General features: G+C 38.8%; 3 protein-coding genes across 7 annotated transcripts; 1 reads left to right on the top strand and 2 right to left on the bottom strand.

Moving 5' to 3' along the window:
* Positions 1-1835: 1835 nt before the first annotated feature.
* On the bottom strand, positions 1836-19296 carry LOC132706388 (zinc finger protein 131-like). Of its 4 annotated transcripts, none has more exons than XM_060677697.1 (6): positions 19111-19296; positions 17442-17597; positions 8320-8885; positions 6964-7140; positions 6506-6660; positions 1836-4884 (listed from the first exon to the last, which is right to left on the bottom strand). In XM_060677697.1, the coding sequence occupies exons 2-6, from the start codon at positions 17474-17476 to the stop codon at positions 4720-4722; spliced, it is 1098 nt and encodes a 365-aa protein (XP_060533680.1). In that variant the 5' UTR covers positions 17477-17597; positions 19111-19296; the 3' UTR covers positions 1836-4719. The 4 variants fall into 4 exon arrangements, with proteins under 4 accessions (XP_060533680.1, XP_060533684.1, XP_060533682.1 ...); XM_060677701.1 differs by having other exon boundaries at positions 6506-6648; positions 19111-19292; XM_060677699.1 differs by lacking the exon at positions 19111-19296 and adding an exon at positions 18787-18889.
* LOC132706080 (3-ketoacyl-CoA thiolase, mitochondrial) lies at positions 10922-12971 on the bottom strand. The gene has a single exon (XM_060677164.1). It carries the CDS (start codon positions 12841-12843, stop codon positions 11533-11535), a length of 1311 nt encoding a protein of 436 aa, XP_060533147.1. The 5' UTR covers positions 12844-12971; the 3' UTR covers positions 10922-11532.
* Positions 13996-17320, top strand: LOC132706081 (3-ketoacyl-CoA thiolase, mitochondrial-like). Of its 2 annotated transcripts, XM_060677166.1 has the most exons (2): positions 13996-14666; positions 14757-17320. In XM_060677166.1, the coding sequence occupies exons 1-2, from the start codon at positions 14249-14251 to the stop codon at positions 15434-15436; spliced, it is 1098 nt and encodes a 365-aa protein (XP_060533149.1). In that variant the 5' UTR covers positions 13996-14248; the 3' UTR covers positions 15437-17320. The 2 variants fall into 2 exon arrangements, with proteins under 2 accessions (XP_060533149.1, XP_060533148.1); XM_060677165.1 differs by having other exon boundaries at positions 13999-17320.
* Positions 19297-19382: the final 86 nt, after the last annotated feature.

The raw sequence follows: 19382 nt of genomic DNA, 5'->3' as shown, positions 1-19382 counted from the left end.
ATTTATTTATTTCTTATTCCTAATTCATCTATGAAAGTGTAACTCCGCCTCTGGTTACTTACTTAAACAAATTCAAATTATGACTCAGTGGCTAAGAAGAGTGAATGTTGGGCCGATATATATCATTTTTGGAAATAATTTTCGCGTCATTTCGCAGTTCCCAGTTATTTTTTTTTTCAGTACTGTTCAAAATACACTAAAGGAGTCTGATAAGCGTTTTCGTGACTGGTAACAATCGATCGAATTGCAACTGTAAACATTCTAAATCTTAACTGAAACTCATATAGAGGTCGTGCCTGCTTAATAAGAAGAATCAGTGTACATTTCATGTTACGTGTCTTTTGGTTTATGTTTTGGTAAATAATAAATTCAACAAGCGAAATGATATTCGTTCAGTAATACTCATGAATGTGGTGACCGTTTTTTCACTTGCGTTTAGTAGGTTTTTGGTTAGTCTTTTGTTGGTGTTGTTGGTTCGCGCCTGGTACAGCGTTTTGTATCTCTTAGCCTTTATGTCATATGCCAGAAACATCCCTACTTATTATAAACTGAGATTTACTATCAATCACAAAATTGCCCAAATATAATCCAAACAACATATAAAGTTTATATCTGGATAGTTAGTTACCTAAAGTGGGATGTTCAAGTCAAAAGATTAAGGCCCTTTTAGGCAGATTCAAGTTTATGTCTTCGATGTTAAACGAGGCACAATTAAAACTGCTCTGACATGCACTTGTTGAAACCCATATTAGATATGGTATAACAGCCTGAGGAAGTGCATTCCTTTATCTAATGGATATTTTAGAAATATATGTATATATATATATATATATATATATATATATATATATATATATATATATATAGGTTCTCGATCCGCGTCAAATATCCTACCACAATCTGTTAATACGTCAACACAATAATAAACACACCCTTGAAAAATCCACCATAAATACAATCCAATTAACAAACTCAACAAATATAAATTGCCAGTTCTTGAGTAGACCATGGTATTGAAATGCCATATATACCTACCTTGCTTCAACTGCCTACCTGAAGATATTAAAAAATTAAATTCTTTAAATTTATTAAAAAAAAAAAGTTTGGATAACCTAAAAACCTATGCACGATTTCGCAGATTCTCTAAATATGTATTTATTAGTCAGTATATAAAAAAAATTAATAAAATAAAAGTATAAAACAATTAATTTATTCTTTAAATATCTACTATAACTTAAAACAAACTTTGTTAGTTAAGTAATAATTTTAATTCAAGTTCAAGTTCTTGAAAAATATAGTATATTAATTAACGCTGCCCACGGTGAAGAGATTTCTTTAGTGGGTTTGTTTGTATTAATATTTGCCGCATTATAAAGTAGAATAACTGTATATTATTTAATAATGTTCTGGTAAATATTATTATTATATTTTCAAGTTTAACGTAATCTAAGGATTGTTGACCCTAATATATCATATATTTTGTATTTGTATTGACCTATTTTTTGTAAGTCTTTATTAAAACGAAAGATTACAGTGAATTTAATTAGTTTAATAAAAATACAGACAAATATACGTAAAATGCAGTCTCCGCAGCCCCTATTATATCAAATCGATACAGTTTAATAATTTTATTTGCAAAAACAGCCCCATCGTCTTCCTCTTTTACGTTCTTCTTCCTTTTTTATTTCTGGTCTTAATGAAAGCAGCAATTTTGAATATGACACGGCGAGAGGAAAAAGATATTATTTCATTGGTTAAAAACGAGCCTGTGAGAGACGGAAAAAGTAGGGATAGGCAATTTATGAACACGCAACATGTTGTATATAATACTTGTATATTACGACCGAATACTGTATACATCAGTGTCTAAGTCACAAGACATAAGCTGTTTCTCTATCGAACTAGAAAAATATATTGTAGATGGCACTTTTACACATAATATACTTTACAGAGGGAGGGCGGGGCGAGGAGGTAGGGGCGGGGATTTTCAAAAACGCAAGAACCGACAAAAAAACGACACTCGGGCGCGGGACGGGTAGGATCGGAGGGTATGTGGGGTAGGGGTTGAAAAAAAAATAAGTCAGTGGCGCGCCGCGCGCCGACGCCCTGAGAACAACGGATTCCCGAGCGGAAGACTATTTATTCAGACGGGCGAGGGGGCGTCAGCGGCGCGCGCGCCTCGCTAAAACTAAAAAAATGTATATATAGGTAGAAAAAAATCACGCTAACCTAACGTTGTACACGAACGAAAAAAAAAAAAAAAAAAAAGATCGGGCTTTTGTATAAGTATAAATATAACACAGAAAATCAGACAAAAACTTTCACTAAGTCTCTTAAACGCCTAAACTCTTATGCTGAGAATATTATAAATACGAGGGGACGGGCTACCCCCGGAAGGGGACCCCATTTTTATCTCTAGACAATACGATTGTATCTGCTTTTTTTTAATATCTTTACAGGTAAAATATCTTTTCACTTCTACGGGCACCTACGCAACACGCGGTGTCTCTCTATTTAATTTAATTTTTATTTTACGCGGGCGGGGGCGGGGGGAGAACGTCTCCCCCCAAGACGCCATAAATAAAAAAATCTGTTTACTCTGTCCTGTTCGCTTTGAGGTGGGTGCGGTATATGTGTGTCTGAGTGTTTGTGAAAAAATAACTATGGCCTCCTACAAAAATAATCCGCTCTGCTATTGTTTAATGTTATCATGTTATCACTGCGGGTATGTTGGGTTCTGTGAGAGGGAGGGGGGGGGGGGGAGAGAGAAATATTTTCTCTCGCTTCGGTTTAAGTACGGGTTGAAAGTAAAAAACTGGCAAGAACACGATTGAGGGGCCACGGTCTTCCGCGCGCGGTAGTTCAAATGAACCGGAGCGAGCAAGCGGGCTAAGCGCTTAGGAAGCCTCCGTTTCCGCGAAAAACTTAAAATTACAAAAAAAAAACCAAAGACTAGTACGCGTTCTGGTACTGAGATTACGCTCGAGGGGTTTTTTCGGGTACCGCGTTACCCGTAAAAATGTACCGCTTTTCCGAGAACAGTGAGTTGTCACAACATTTGTAAATTTCTAGACTTTCCCAGGTTTTCCCTACATTTACAGACTACTTCTGATTCTGTCACAAAACAGGTTTTCTCGTGTGCAAATTTTTAAGAATATATAAAAAAAGTTCTCGCAAAATGGTTCAATAGGCTACACCTAAACCGGTACTTTTTGGATGGCCACTTTTTTTGTTAACGACCGAATCAAAAATATTCAAAGACATTGACCAAAATAAAAATTCAGGATGGCTCCTGAAATGGTAAGAAAGAGAGTTTAAAAAGGACCTTGAACAGTTAAGCAGTTTTTTCAAAAAAAATTTACGGTTAAATACTGGGACTGCACTAATGCCTTAATCCTACTAACGATTTGTTTTCTTATTGGTATATGGTAAGAAATTGGTTAGATGCGCGTGTTTATATAAGAACATTACCTTACTTTTTGATTTTTTTTAACAATTAGTAAGATTTATGAAGAATTTTTGAATTTGTTTCAGGAGTATTTGATATAAAATAGTCAAATTCATGTAGAAATTGTATTAGAAGGCCAAAAGAATTTGCAAGAAAAAATGAATTTGCTTGGTTTTTAGAATTTTTAGTTTTTGTTTTAAGTTATAGTAAAACGTTTTGTTTAATTTTGACTTGTTTATCATTTTTTATATTTTTATACAAAAATATGCTATTTTTAACATACTAGTTTTTGTTTTTAGGTTATGGTCAAATTTATGAAGAAACTTTGAATTTTTGACGAGTATTTGATATCAACATATAGCTATTACATAATATAGTGACTCTACTACCGCAAAAATTGTTTGCGCCACAGGCGGTATTGACATTTTCGTAGAGAAGGTTATGATTTTCCGCGCATGCACTTTGCGCCATTTTCAAAGCGTATTTTGAGAAAATGCTGCCATAAAAATGCTGAATCCAAACTCATTGACCGGCTATCAGCGGCCATGTCGGTTGTTGAAGGCCGCAAGGTAATGGACGTTCTCAAAAAAAAAAAGTTATTGTTGCTATATTGTGGGCATCTATGAGGAGGGCTTCTATATTCTAGTAGCTGTAAGCATATAAAAGTGGAGCATTATTCTAGTTGAATTGTTTCGTTATCCAACTTCATTAATTAGGTCATGGAGAAATTATTAGAAAATATTACGGGGCCACAGTAATTTGCAATTGCAAGAACTTCAATTTCCTGACCTTCTCGGGTAAGTTTCCCAATAACCTAGTTACGGGTCACATTTTTTTTTGCATTTTACTTATTTTAACGATAGTCTGTTAAATCTAAAAAATGTTTTTTTGTCAACCTGGAAAAATCGACGAATTTTTCAAATTAAATTTGATGGGAGCACTGCTCCCGAGAGCAGTTTTTTTTTATCTAAATTACAACCCTTCGCTCGCTGCGCTCCTGGTCGCAGTGGCGTGCGGAAGAATTCGCCCTGACGGCAGCGAAAAAAAAAAAAAAAAGGCGCAACAAAACAAAATACTGTGGGTGGCACCGAATCGCGCGGAGATCTTCGAAATAATTACGTAAAACGTAATGGTGTATAAAAAAAATGGCAAATAAATACGACGGCTAATAAGTAGTTCGCTTGGACTAAAAAAAAATAAAAAAACGTCAAAAACGCAACAAAAACCGAACGCGTTCCTCACGTCCGATCGCGGGGCCCGCACGGGGGCCCCTATTTGAGTTTGGAGACGCCGAGCGCTGGCAACTTGTAATGCACGATGTGGTAAGGGGGCCCAATGGGACTGCCGGGTGATGTATACGTGCCCGCCATCGGGAGACCGCCCATGCCCATCGTCGGGGCGCATGATCTGCCCCGTTTACGTCTTGGGAGGATACCCTGCGAAGCAGACAGTATATCTTAAGCAAACCCGACCATGATACAAAATGCAAGGTTTACAAAAACTTTGCACTTTCAAAATTACTTTCATACTATACAGGTTGACCCAAAAGTGTTAAAAATATCAAATTATATTATAGCATTTTTAAATTGTCTTAACAAAATAGCTGTGTATTTCGATAAGGTGATTAATACCGGAATCTTAAGGTTTCTTAAATAATTTGAGTTTTGTTCAAATTTAACCTAATTTTAATGTCTTAAATACAGAAGAATTATTTAAACAACTGAATTTTATATCTCCATTTTACACGGTGGCCATTTTTTAAATTATCACGGAATGTACTTTCGATCAATTCGATCGATTGAATTTGATGTTTTTCGAAGTGTTTAAAATAAAAACAAATAAAATACGAAGCATCAAAGAAAGCGATCAATGCAGTCAAAACAATTTTAAATTCACAGACCCTCCCCCCTTTACAGCAAATGCAGACCAAACTGACTACTTCAATGATTTGTCAATCATTTCTACGTTTTGACAAAATACAAACTATTTAAATAACCTTAAGGTTATTATTGCCTAAAGTAATTTTGGTCATTGAGTCCAAAAATGCTATAATGTACAGCGGATTCCACTTCACACACATTAAAAGTTTGATACTTTTAACATTTTTTTTTAAGTTAATAAAATAGGACTTTACAGATAGCGGAAGCGAATCTTTTTTCAAACTTTGTATTTAGACATTCCTTGCCGTATGGTCATGGTCTTACGTTGAGATTTATGACAATTGAAAGCAGCATTTACTTTTTTTTTACTTGTTGACGACTGCGATTTGACGCAGTGAACTCCCAACTATATAACGTGTTTGTCTAGGGATATCCGCCATTGTAGGTATTAAGCACAACGATAATGACAGTGTTGGGGGTAGATTGTTTTAACAGGAAAAAAATGGTGGAAAAAAACACATTTTTATTGGATTTCGTGTTCTGTAACACAAAGTTTTAGTGGCCAAACAAGATATAAATTTATCTAGCAATTTAACATATATCAAGATGGACGAAAAGCATGGTTGAGGCATCCAGCAAACTTTATGTCAATGAATATAAAAATTTAGTCTTATTCTAATATTAAAATAACTGTAATTTTGCCAATACTTGTAATCTAGTGAAATTAATATATTCATCCATTAGTCTGTCGCGTTTCTGAATTAAGCTTCGCTTTTTTCAACTTCCGCGGTTAATTTAATTATTTTTTAACTATCTCTGTTATTTCTTTAATTGCCTTGACCGCTAGATGCGCACCCTACTTATGTATGACTAAAAGATGCCTCATATATCCGCCATTTTGCATGACACGCACTATACGTGAATGGAAAGAAATAAAGAAGAATATTTGTGTTAAAGATCAAAGATCAAAAAAAGCTATAATATTTCGCAAATAAAAACGATTCTCAAAATGGCCGCCCTATTTTTGCTAGAAGTGACGATATCCTGTACTGAATAAATGGTTCCAAAAGCACCTCCATTAGGATGTAGTTGATATTTAGACTCTTTTGTTAAGAGGAGATACTAGACGATACTAAGTTTCTAAGCATTTATCAAATGATCAATGATGTGTGCTTACCTTGCGCGCCATGTAGAACCTTATCGTGGATATGGGTATGTTGAATTGGTCGGAGACCGTCTGGAAGGTCTGTCCTCGTGTTATGCATTCGGCGGCTCGTCTCAATTCTTCGTCCGACCTCCTGATCCTCTTGTTGGCCGAACCTAACGAGAAATCTATTGAAAACCGGTTAATTATAACGCAGGTGAAAACAAGCGCCGTAGACGCATGCGCAGTAAAAAGTTATTTAAATTATAGTAAAAAAAAACCCTTGAAATTTGAGTGGCACAATACGAAAACTATTAGCTTTGATTACCGCCATTTATCAAACACGCATTTTTTAAAAGTTCGACATACGTTATCACTAACATAAAGCATTTTCCGGCGTGTCACAAAGCCCTTTTCGACTTATTCCAAATAATCACCTTCTAAAATTTGGCGACGTACTTAAAAACATTACATTCCAATATCAGACTTACTCAAATTTCCTGGCGAGCCGTCGTACTGGCAAGAAACGTTGGCGATAGCAAATTCCGGGGTTCTGGTGCTGTCTACGCCGGTCATGACCGGACCCTCCTCCTCCATCAGCTCCTGGTCCATGAAAGACTCGCCGTCGCCCTCGAAGAACGAATCGTCCTCGCCTTCGTCGGCGTCTTCTGCGAGACGCGTGTTACTTAGTTAGACAACCGGCAATACCGTACTTGTCTTGTTGCGTCATTTATTTGACATAAATCACAATCCCCCTCGGAAGGCGGGGTGGTGTTGGATAAATATAATACGACTCTTTTATTACCCGTAAAAAATAATGGGTCCAATAAGTACGAATAAACTTAAATAAATAAATAAATTCAAGAATATATAAAAATATATAAATGATAATGATAAAAAAATATCATTTTTTTGTAACACTAATACATAGGAAGAATTATTTTATTTTAGAAATAAAATAATTTTTAGTAGGTAACTGATTAAATTTAAGAAAATAAATAAAAAAATGTTGCACCGAGGTGGCTTTTACTTGATGAAAATCTATTTATCAAAATAAATAAGAACTAACAGTTCGGATTTTCACGAAATTATATATTTTTACATGACAATTGTTTCAGCAACACCGTGTCTTTATCAAAAAAAAAAAATTATAAAGACGGTGTTGTCGAAACAATTGTCATGTAAAAATATATAATTTCTGAACTTCACATCAAGAGGAAGATTTTCTATAGCATTCCCCAATGAAAAATTGAACTAAACGACCAGCATTTAAAGATTCATCGAAGATAAAAAAGGACTCTATTATTTGGCCTAATAAGACCATAAAATTGTCTTGTAATACTCATTCTGATTGATTTTAATAACACTGTGAGCATCATTGAAAAGGGCATTTATAGAGGCTGCAAGTAGTGGATGTCTCCTGTTAACTCTGCAGCAACTTTTTCTGCTACTTTACTCAAAATTACCAAACAATCAAATTATTTCGATTATTTCGTTTAAAGTCAACGACATTTTAATCCACTGATCACTAAATAGAACTAACACAATGTAATGAAATGAAAGTTTGGTCTGATTATTACTTTGCATGGCGAATATTATCAAAATATTGAAAAAAGTAAAAATCAATTTCTGTCAGAAAATTTGGTATGTATGGTTAGAATAATAAAGCAAAATATCGAAAATTGTATGGATTTTCCGTAGGCCGCGTTTAAAATCTATTGGTCGGCAAAGATTTCCAATAGAACATACATGACAAATAACGATAACGATGGCCCCAATCTGGAGCCGTGAGGTACACCGCAATCTAGACGACCGTTTCCTGACAACGATTTATTACAGAGCCGTACCTTTGATCTGAAGCATGCCGTCGTTGGAGTCGCATTCCGATGATGAAGGGGCGTTCCCGCTCTCGGACCCCACCTCCGTGTTCACTTCCTTCTTGACCAAACCCTCGTTTTTCGGCATCACCACTTGACTCGGTTGAGGTTTGTTGTCTTGTTGGGCGGGAGACGTTTCCAGGGGTTTGGACTGCGGATGAGCCGTCGCTTTAGCGACGTTGCCAAAGTACGCGGGGTTCAGCAACTGATCGGAGCCGCACAGGCCTCTGATCTGGAGCGCTTCGGCCGACTTAAGTAGAGACGGGAGGTCGTCCTGGGTCACGTTTACCTCGCCCTTGTACATGAAGTCGACCAGCGACTGCATCTCTTGAAACTTCATGTCCTTCATGAATATGATCGGGTGCTGGCACGGATTGTCCAGCAGCAGTTTCTCGAAATAGGTCGAGCACGCGGACAGGACCACCTTGTGACACTTGAGCATCTCGTTTTCGCACGCTAGGGTGACGTCAACGAAGTGCTCCGACGTGAGGAGTTTAGGGAACGCGTTCTGCAAGTTCGATTGATAACTGTTCCACCTGAAATAGTTCACGTGCTTAAATAAACTGCAGAATTCCTGCTAAAATCTACAATTGCCTCACTTTTCCCTAACCTTTAAAATAAAATTAATTTCTACCGCAAATGACAAAAATAATCGGTTGCTTGGTGTTTCGAAAAAATTGCTACAAAAATTTCGTATGAAATACTTTACCATAAAAAACTATTTCAGTGGACTACTAACTAAAAATAACTAAAATATGCAAAATATCAGTGTCTGGGCAAGCCCTTGAGCTTTTTGTAATGCTCTCTAGATGTCGGCGTTTTGGAAATACTTATTGATAATTCACTATTTGGAACATAGATGGCGCGGCAAGTACCGTAAAACTGTACTCACCGTAACCAAAGAGTATGAGATAGAGGGGAAGGTTCAAGAATCGTAAACCTAATAGGATTGCCGAATCCCATAAGACATACGTTCGCCAAAATTAACGATAGCACGTGATCTCTTGTGACGTAAGCGAAGTCCTCTAACGGATTTTGTGTATTCTGTCAATGCATTTGAAGGCGTATTAAACCGTTGCATTTTGTGTTCTTTGAACAATAAAAATAATTTAAACTAGTGAGTAGTGCGCTTATGTTTGTGTTAATTGTATTTCTTAAAAAAAAAAAACTTAGACAAAACAGTGTTTTTAAGCCTTTTCTACTCCCGTCTGTAAAATACCTAATTACACATCGATCTAGCGTGCGGGAAGCGTCACTTTACCTGTCAGTTTCGTTTCCCACGGATGCGATCCGCTTCGGATATTTCCGGGTTGTTTTGCGAAAATGTACTCAAAAACTAACGGCCACAGAAAAAGTATAGTATGCAACACGTTCGGTAAACTTTTTAACTCACTCGTTGATTAAATACTCGCTCCGCTCGTGTCAAATAAACTCGTGAGTCAAATGCTGTTTACCGCACTTGTTGCATAATATACTATTAACAAATACTTTAAAATTGTATGTGCTTGAGTGGCGAGAACTGAGAAAAACAGTATTTTTAACCTTAAACAAAGACTTAAGCTTTTGTGTTCGTGCTGCTTATTAGCGGTGGTATTAGTTAGGAGGTAAGCACAAAACATTACACATAATAATATAGGTAAAGGTAAAAAATACATTTAATGGTAAGAAAAACATTTCTTTTACCTTTTTCAGTGGAAAAGTTACATCAACAAATAGTTAGGTATTCCTGGAACGAGATGTGCCATGTATGGGTGCAATAACAACTATTTTGATGAAAAAGCACGTTCTCGAAAATGTAGTTTTCATCGCTTTCCCAAAGGGAAAGATCTAGTATCCCGAACTATTCAGAACGAGTGGATAGTTCGATGTAGAAGAGAGGACAAACTTAATCCAGATAAAAACTATGTCTGCTCAATTAATTTTACTGAAAATGATTACGAAAGAGACTTACAAAATGAGTTATTAGTTTTTTTTATCTTAAGTAAAAAAAGATTATAAAAAAAACTGCTGTTCCCACCCTATTATTATTTAACCAGAAGCCATCAACAGAAGCAGGATTATCTAGATGACAAAGACTTTGAAAAATGCTAAAAAAGCAGCTCAGCAGGTATTGTCTGAGCTTTTAGCAACAACATCGAATGCCACAAGTGAAATTCTAGAGAAAATCCATCTCCAGAACCCATGCCAGGATCCAAACTTAGCAAAAAAATATTTAAAACAGAAAAAGAATTGAAGTTTATGTAATTTCATTTAATGCGTACCGGCATTAAATTAAATTTAAAAAATTAAATGAATATTGGAAACGATTGCCAACGATGCAGATATCAATTAATAAATTCAAGGTGACTTGTTATTGTTTTAATTGTTGTCGCGTTGACGAAACATTCGCGATCAAGGGCAGCGATTGATGAAATACAAAAAAAAACAGCTGTTTCTTATTCGCATTTTACCGCACATTAGGTGCGGACTTGGTACTAGCCTCTTATCTTAATAACAAAATACGCGAGATAATAACAGACAATGGGCGGGATCTATTACTTGGTTGATTGCGGGTAAATAAAACAAAAAAGCATTATTTCGCAAATGTAGTAGGTATAACAAGTCTTTAGATAATCAGTCCTTCCACATAAGAAATTACATAAAAATAGATAATTTAACTTAATACTACGTCCAGAATCGGTACAGTTAAATATACCAGAAGATCGATGACATTTCCAAGTTTTCTATAATATTTCATACCTTATTTCTGCACAACAAAACCCTAAATTTAGAAAACCGTTCTAACCAAAGCCTTAAGTAATATTGAAAATATAAAATAAGTAAAACCCCATCAGTTTTTTCTGGCATTATTAGCTTCTCCAAAAAAAAAAAGCAATAACTTTTAGAAGTATTAACGTCAATATAAGAATATTAAAATTCCCTTAAAAACCGGGGATAACAATTTCAACATGGATTCGGAAATTTTCTAAAATTCATACCTATTATTTTTAGAATTTTTTAGTTACATTACCATAGATTTTCTACCTATTCCGTAAAAAAATAATTCTCTGTTACACTTCCACATACTGAACAAGAATCGAAACGTCTTAAATAAAAAAATCAAATGTCTTCAAAACAGCCACTCAATTTGTCGGTCTGTTCCGGCGAAAATAGTTCGCAAAGGCACAATTCCCTTCAGGAACCTCACAGCGCCTCCACCAAAATGGCGATACCCTGGCCGCCCCCTATGCAGGCCGAGCCGATCCCGTACTTCGCCTTCCTTCTTCTCAACTCGTGAACCAAGTGAGCAGTGATTCGGCTCCCGGAAGCAGCGAGCGGGTGACCCAAGGCGATGGCACCGCCATCGACATTTAGTTTTTCGAGGTCCAACCCCAGGTCCTTGGCGCACGCCAATGTTTGGGCGCCGAAGGCCTCGTTAATTTCCACCAAATCGATGTCGTTGAGGGTTTTGCCGGAAGCGTTGAGCAAGGCCTTAATGGCGGGCGCGGGTCCGATCCCCATTATGGACGGCTCCACCCCTACTATCGAATATCCTACGATCCGCGCCAACGGTTTGAGGTTATGCGCTGTTACGGCTTCCTCGGTAGCGACGATGACGGCGCCGGCGCCGTCGCATATTCCCGACGCCGAACCGGCCGTCACCAGGCCGTCCTTTTTAAAAAGCGTCGGCAACGACTTCAACCCTTCGGCCGTTGTCTGAGGTCGCGGATGTTCGTCCGCGCTCAAACTCTGAGGCCCCTTTTTCGACTTTAGGGTCACGGGGACGAGTTCTTCCGCGAATCTGCCCGCGTCCTGCGCCTCTTTCCACTTCTTCTGCGACCTCAGGGCGAACGCGTCCACTTCGTCGCGCGTGATGCCGTATTGTTCGCCTAACTTTTCCGCAGTCAACGCCATCGGCAGTTTGCAATACGTGTCCGTCAGGCCGAGCCACAGCGAATCTTCCAGGACGGGGCTCTGACCCAAAGGCACGCCGAATCTTATATTTCTAGCGACGTGAGGGCAAGCGGACATGTTTTCGACGCCGCCGGTCAAGGAAATACGACTAAAACCGGTCAATAGGTCTTGGACTCCGTTGACGATAGACTGGAATCCGGAACCGCACAACCTGTTAACGCCCAGAGCGGGTTTTTCGAGTGGCACGCCACTGTTGAGCGCCACGTGCCTAGGCACGAATATGCCGTCGGTCGCGCTGATCGGCATCACGTTACCGATGACAACCGAGTCGATCGTCGCGGGATCGACTTTACCGGCAGCGATGGCGGCTTTCGCCGCGATCGTTTGCAATTCGGTTACGGAGACGTCTTTGAGTTTGCCACCGTAGGTACCGAACGCGGTTCTCTTGGCGCCGACTATGAATACTCCTTTGACGAGAGACATTGCCGTGTTTCTTCCGCGGGATTTCGAAACGAACTGACGAAACTGGTGGTAAACAGATGATCGAGTGTGCTGGACGGTCGCGCAGGACCGGACGAACACAGAGGCCGTAAAAGCCATTCATAAATTTGTTGTTGTCAATTTAGACAATGGGTGAGTGGGATGAAAATTGTTGCCCAAGTATGAATGATAGCTATAGTAGTCACGTAAAATGGGAGAAAATAATTCCCGAGAGGAGCATCAGATTATAATTTAATAATATTAAAATTTTCATAATTATATTATTCTTATTATTCTTTAAAAATCTACAATAGGTTGTACTAAACACCAACACACACACGTCTTTGATTTGTTTGTACACATGAAATGACATGAAGTTCTTTCCAGACCTCACATTTTTCGGCATATTCGCTGTCTTTGTAACAGTAATATCTCCAAGACCACCTTCTTTCTCACTTTCACTACTTCAGTGTGACGTTAGCACATTAAATAATAATATTTCATAGAAACCATATCGCTAATTGAAAAGTTATTTTGTTAACATATTGAGTTAAATTTTTTAATACATAAAAGTATTACAGCATATCTTTAAAAAACCACGGCTATGTCCAGCTCTGGCAACATTGTTTCAGTCCGTTAAATTATTAGGCAGTGTTTTCTACAAATCTACAAGTTTTTGTGAGGGTCTGCTAATTTTAATCATAGTTACAGCTCCGCCTCTGTTCGTTCGTTCTACAATTGCGGCACACGTCTTAAATTTCAAACCAGAAAAAGGATCTCTATCTACTTTTTTTTGACTTACCTCTTATAGCGACACAAACGTTTTGATTTTCTTGAAAAATGTGTGTTTGCTGTCAACAGGATAAAAAAACAATTGTAAAAATTCCCGAAGCCGGCTCTGTCGAGCGCTCAAAGTTCGACCTGTTCAACGAAAGTCATCAAAACAGCGGGTGCAAAGTACGATGCTTTGGTTCACAACAATGTTACGAGGCGCAATCAACAAATATTTATCTACGATCTAAAAGAGATAAACGTCATTTTACCCACTCATAACCACGTCGATAACGAGAGAAATGTTAAAAGTTAACCCTAAAATGTTTTAAAATAAAATCTCACCCAAGTGCCTTATGTAGTTGGGCACAGCGAGAGATTTGCTGAGATTTTTGCTCCACTCAAATTTATTTTATTGGCCACGAATATGTGTGTTTTTATTAGTAAAAAACTAAACCTTAACCTAACCTAACTTCTGTACTGGTATAATTTTGAGGGAGCTCTCGGGAGAATAGAAGCGATAGTTGCACACTGCAGCGTTGCCAAACTTACGTTTCACTTGAAACGGCAGGGTAGAATTCAAAGTGACAAAAGCATCTTACAATTGCTTAAAATAAAAAAAAAAATGGTAGCAGGTTAAAAATTCATGAGTTTTTTTTTAATTACGACCGCGCTTTTTCCCCACGCGTGCCTCTCGGCCACCCATAAAAATCGCAATCGCGCACCTTTCACCCGCACAGTGCGCTAAAACACGATGTCCCTCGTTAAAGGCGTGGTAATAGTCGCCGCGAAACGTACGGCGTTCGGTAAAAACGGTGGCAAACTGAAAAACGTTCCGATGGCGGACCTGCAGACGATGGCAGCTCGAGCCGCCCTCGCCTCCGCCACCATCAGCCCAGATCTCGTGGACACCGTCGTCATAGGCAACGTGCATTCGAGCAACGCCCCCGACGGTATCTTCCTCGGGCGTCACGTCCTTCTGCGGACCGGCGTGCCTACGGAGAAGACGGCGATGACGGTCAACCGTCTGTGTGGTTCAGGGTTTCAGGCGATTGTGTGCGGGGTGCAGGATTTACTGACCGGAGCGGCTCGAGTGTCACTGACCGGGGGCGTGGAAAACATGTCGGCCACTCCTTACATGGTGCGCGGTATTCGTCACGGGATCCCTCTGGGTACGAGCCCGGTCATGGACGACACCTTGTGGGTGACCTTGACCGACACGTATTGCGGCCTATCTATGGCGATGACTGGCGAAGTTCTAGGGGAGCGGTACGGCATCACACGCGACGAGGTGGACGAGTACGCTCTGACGTCGCAAAAACGTTGGAAGGCGGCGCAAGATGGCGGCAGGTTCGCGGAGGAAATGGTACCGGTGCGGGTAAACGCGGAAATGGAGCTGACGGTGGACGAACACCCGCGACCCGAAAGTACCATCGAAGGACTCAAGAAGCTGCCATCGGTGTTTAAAAAGGACGGTTTAGTAACGGCCGGTTCGGCGTCGGGGATATGCGACGGCGCCGGCGCCGTCGTCATCGCCACCGACGAAGCCGCAGTGGCGCATAACCTCAAACCGCTGGCGCGGATCGTAGGGTATTCGATAGTGGGGGTTGAGCCGTCGATAATGGGGATCGGGCCGGCGCCCGCCATCAGGACTTTGCTCAAGGCAGCCGGCAAGACGTTAGACGACATCGACCTGGTGGAAATTAACGAAGCCTTCGGCGCACAAACACTGGCGTGCGCCAAAGATTTGGGGTTGGACTTGGAGAAATTAAACGTCGACGGCGGTGCCATCGCCTTGGGGCATCCCCTCGCCGCTTCGGGGAGCCGGATCATGGCTCACTTGGTGCACGAGTTGAGGAGGAGGAAGGCCAAGTACGGGATCGGGTCGGCATGCATAGGCGGCGGGCAAGGTATCGCCCTGATGGTGGAGGCATTAAAATGAAATACTTTTAAAAAAATAAACTATGCTATTTAAAGGTCATCGAAGTGCTTCCTAATTTAAAATTCCATTTCGAAAAATTATAATGGATCACAATTTCGATTGTGCCGCGTATGCATTCCTCAAAACAACACTGTCTCGCTTCTTAATTACTTTAAGTGTGCTTCTTTTTATCGTGTAATAAATTAAAATTATTTGAAAAATTGAAACTTATTATGGTTACTCGATTATTATTGATTGCCACGCACCTCCTGATATTAACTATATATAAAAGCAACGCGAAATGCGTTTTAGAAAATGAAACAAAAATTAAATAAAATAATTATGATAAGAAAAGGGGGGAAAAGGCAAAAAAAATAAATAGATAGATAAAAATGAACTTAAAAGAAATTAATTACCCGTAGTGCTCAGAGTTCTGGAGCGATGGGAAGGTTCCACAAACAATAAACAAATATAACACTATTTAACCTTAGGGCGCCAGAAAGTAGTAGACCTTCCAGTCTCTCAGATGACCCGAAGAACCCGATGTTTATTAAATTTCAATTGGAACAATGGTTGTGTAAGTTAAGGGGAGTAAAAAAAGAAAATAATTGGTCGGTGGTGAGGGAATGGTTCAAGCTCCAATATCACGATAACACAGGAACTTCGAAGTTTGATCCTCCCAGAATATACTGCCACGGTGCTTCCAAACCACGGGCCAAAACAGTGCTCCAAGGAGAGTATGGGCGCTCCAAAGAGAGTGCAGGCGTTCCAAGGAGAATACGGGTGCTCTAAAGATCCTCGGTGGATTTTCTTGAGGTTGAAAACTTGGTGGGCAGAAGGTAAACGTCCAATTCTCTTACATAATAAGTGTGGGAAGTTCTCAAAAAAAAAAAAAAAAACGAACAGCACCAAATCGCTGCCCATCTAAGTGAATTTAATCCTAAATCCGCAAAATGATGGCTGAAGACAACGCCGGTATGTCGCTCAGGGCCAGGTGTGAGAAAGGTAAAAAGAGTACTTCCTCAGATATTTGCCCCATACTTCCAATGATACTAGCGGTCCGAATTTATTTTGCGAACGAATTATTTATTTAAAGAAAATATGTACATAATTTAGCCGCTGTCGGATTGAATTCAATTAATTGCTTATTGATAAAAGGTATATTTTTAAAAGGACCATTTATTATGAAGCGATTATTTGAAAGATTCGTAACAACTAAATAAATTAAATTAAATTAAATTACGACTTTCCTTGGCAGCACTACCGTGGACGTCCAAGCAAATCAGGTGTTTGCCAGTGAGGCAGGAAAAAAAGAAATTGTTTACTATTTAAAATGAATATACACGGAAGTACCAGATCATATTTCACTATAAAACTCTGGTCAAGTGGACATGGAATGGAATGGTTAAAATATAAGCAGTAAACCTACCAAGAAAATGTTCCAAGGAAAAATATGGGTAAGCCATAGAAATTAGTCGGTTTATCCACCGAAATGTAAGCAATATTTAAGGAAGTATTTCCCTATGATTCATCAAGTAACTAACTAATCAACCATGTAAACAATATATGTAGAATATATATGGAGGAGGCGTAATTATAACTATATGCCAAAGTTGTTAACTAAATTTCTTGAATAAAATAGATTAACTATAATACATATTATAAAAATCAGTGAATAATCAATAATTAACATTCCTTTATAATTTTAGCATGATCAAGTAATTTGATAGAATTCTGATATGTTTATGTACTTTTTGATAACATTTGGTTTATTGTTATTAGAATTAAGTATAGAAGAAATGACTCTTAATAACTGAATGAGCCCCAATTGTACTTATTATTAATTACTTAATTACGTTTTTTTTGTTTGTCCACATTTTAATTTTAATTAAATAAAGGCCAATTTGAAACACAACAACTGTTTTAGATAAAGAAATATATTGACTAAAACCCCCGATCCGCATGCCATGAGAGTGGAGAGAATTAAACCTTTTTTCTCGTGAAAGCACTATATCCCGTGACTTACCTAACACAGAACTGTTGAGGTGGCGGGGTGACCATTTTGACCGATTCCCAAGATTCCTGTCGAGTTCAGGGTCGGGGCATCGAATTCGGGTCGGTAGGCTCCAGCGAGGGCAACAGATCCGGTCGAACTTAACAAAACGATCGTTTTCGCCGAAATCTATAAACGAAATTTTCAAAAATCCCGTTCACATGCCTACAAAAATTATAACGACACTGCCCGGCGCGTCCACCATTTCACGGAACCCGGTCTAACCTGCGCGTTCACCAATTTATCGGCAAGAAACAAATCGAAACTTAAAAAAAAAACAATTTTAAGGCTATCGCGGTGAAATCGAAAAGCTACCCACGCAGAAATAATTCACTTATACAAGCACGGCATCAACGATAAAACAATATTCGGACACGCGTCTGCATACTACGACTAAAAATATTTTGCGCAAATCGCGCGCACACACACATACATATCGGCGGGCTATATAAATAAATCAAAAACAATTTAAAAATAAAATAAACCAACTGCCAAAAAAATCCACTTACGCAATATGTTGCTAACAATTTTTTAACACACACATCGACAACGGACAACGCTTCGGGCGCAACGGACCACAAAATTAAAAATAACCGATCCGTGGGTATTACAAGAATTTCCGCCAAATTATAATAAACAAAAATCAATAAGGCCGTGTACGTCTTACGTCCTTAACGCGATGCAGAACAAAAATTGCAACGCACATCTCAACCGACCAAATCGATAAAAAATTGACTCGGCGCGATTTAAAAAAAAAGACGACCATTTATTTACAACAAAATAATAACCGACGCAACAAAACTAAAAAAAGAAACAAATCTCCGCGGGAGAGCAGGTGGCGCCGTCTCTCTCTCTCCCGCTGGCGGACCGAGATAAACTCTTATCGCGTGCATAAGATTTCGTCAAAACAACCTCAAGACCGGCAAAAGAAAAAAAATCCTTCAAAACATAACCTTAACGTGGAAATCTTGAGGAAAACGGTTTCCAGGGGGCCCGTAATATTCGCGGGCGACGAACGACGTACGTTATAATTAGCCCGACGAGATTGTCGTTTGTTGAACAAATTTATCACGACGAAAATCGAAATATCCACGAAAATTATTTTTCGAGGGCACACTTTTCGCGCGACTAACGACGGAGGGTATTGGATTTCACTTAAAAATAACAATTGTTAAAATAAACATTATATAAAAAGCAAGCTTCGCCATATTGGTTAACCCCTAAATAATGGCATGGATATTTTTTCAACAAAAACAACATTCCCGGCGCCGTTAGCGTAAAATTGTTACAGAAAATCACTGCGAAACGTCATAAATACCTTCGAGAGGTGGCAAACGCCTACCGACCGCACTCACTCAACAAAAATCACACGAAAATGATCAATAAAAACTTTAATGCAAAAAGGTTCACTTAAATAATTATATTGCCTCGCCGAACCTATCCAAGACACAAGTTTGCGACAAAACACTGCCTAAGAACGTACGTTAGAAACATGTAAGACGGCTGACGTAGGTCCTCGATTGCTTCAGCTCCCCGTAATATTTACTCACGGATTCGTAAGGGATGCATCGAAATGCTGGGCGAAATATAAACAACACGGACTTTTCTCCGTTTGGTAACTTAAACGGGTTTGAAAACTTACCAGATTTTGAGTAAATCGTTTAACAAACACTTAAAAACGCCGAGAAATAGAAAATTTTGCGGTAAACTAAAAATATTGCAACAAATCTAAATATAATATTTATATATAGATCCCCGCCATTTGCAATTTGCCGGTTTGGTACAGTCGGGGAATAAACATTTACGCTATTCGTCAAATAACAAAAATCGAGCGAAAAGAAGACGAGACGGGCAGACAAAGAGATTCGGGGACGAAGTTAAATAAAATAGAATAAAAAGAAATCAAAACGGGCG

This window comes from Cylas formicarius, unplaced genomic scaffold (genome assembly GCF_029955315.1).
Source record: "Cylas formicarius isolate icCylForm1 unplaced genomic scaffold, icCylForm1.1 PGA_scaffold_8__14_contigs__length_24414737, whole genome shotgun sequence".
Classification (NCBI taxonomy): domain Eukaryota; kingdom Metazoa; phylum Arthropoda; class Insecta; order Coleoptera; family Brentidae; genus Cylas; species Cylas formicarius.
This window is presented reverse-complemented; position numbering and strand designations above follow the sequence as displayed.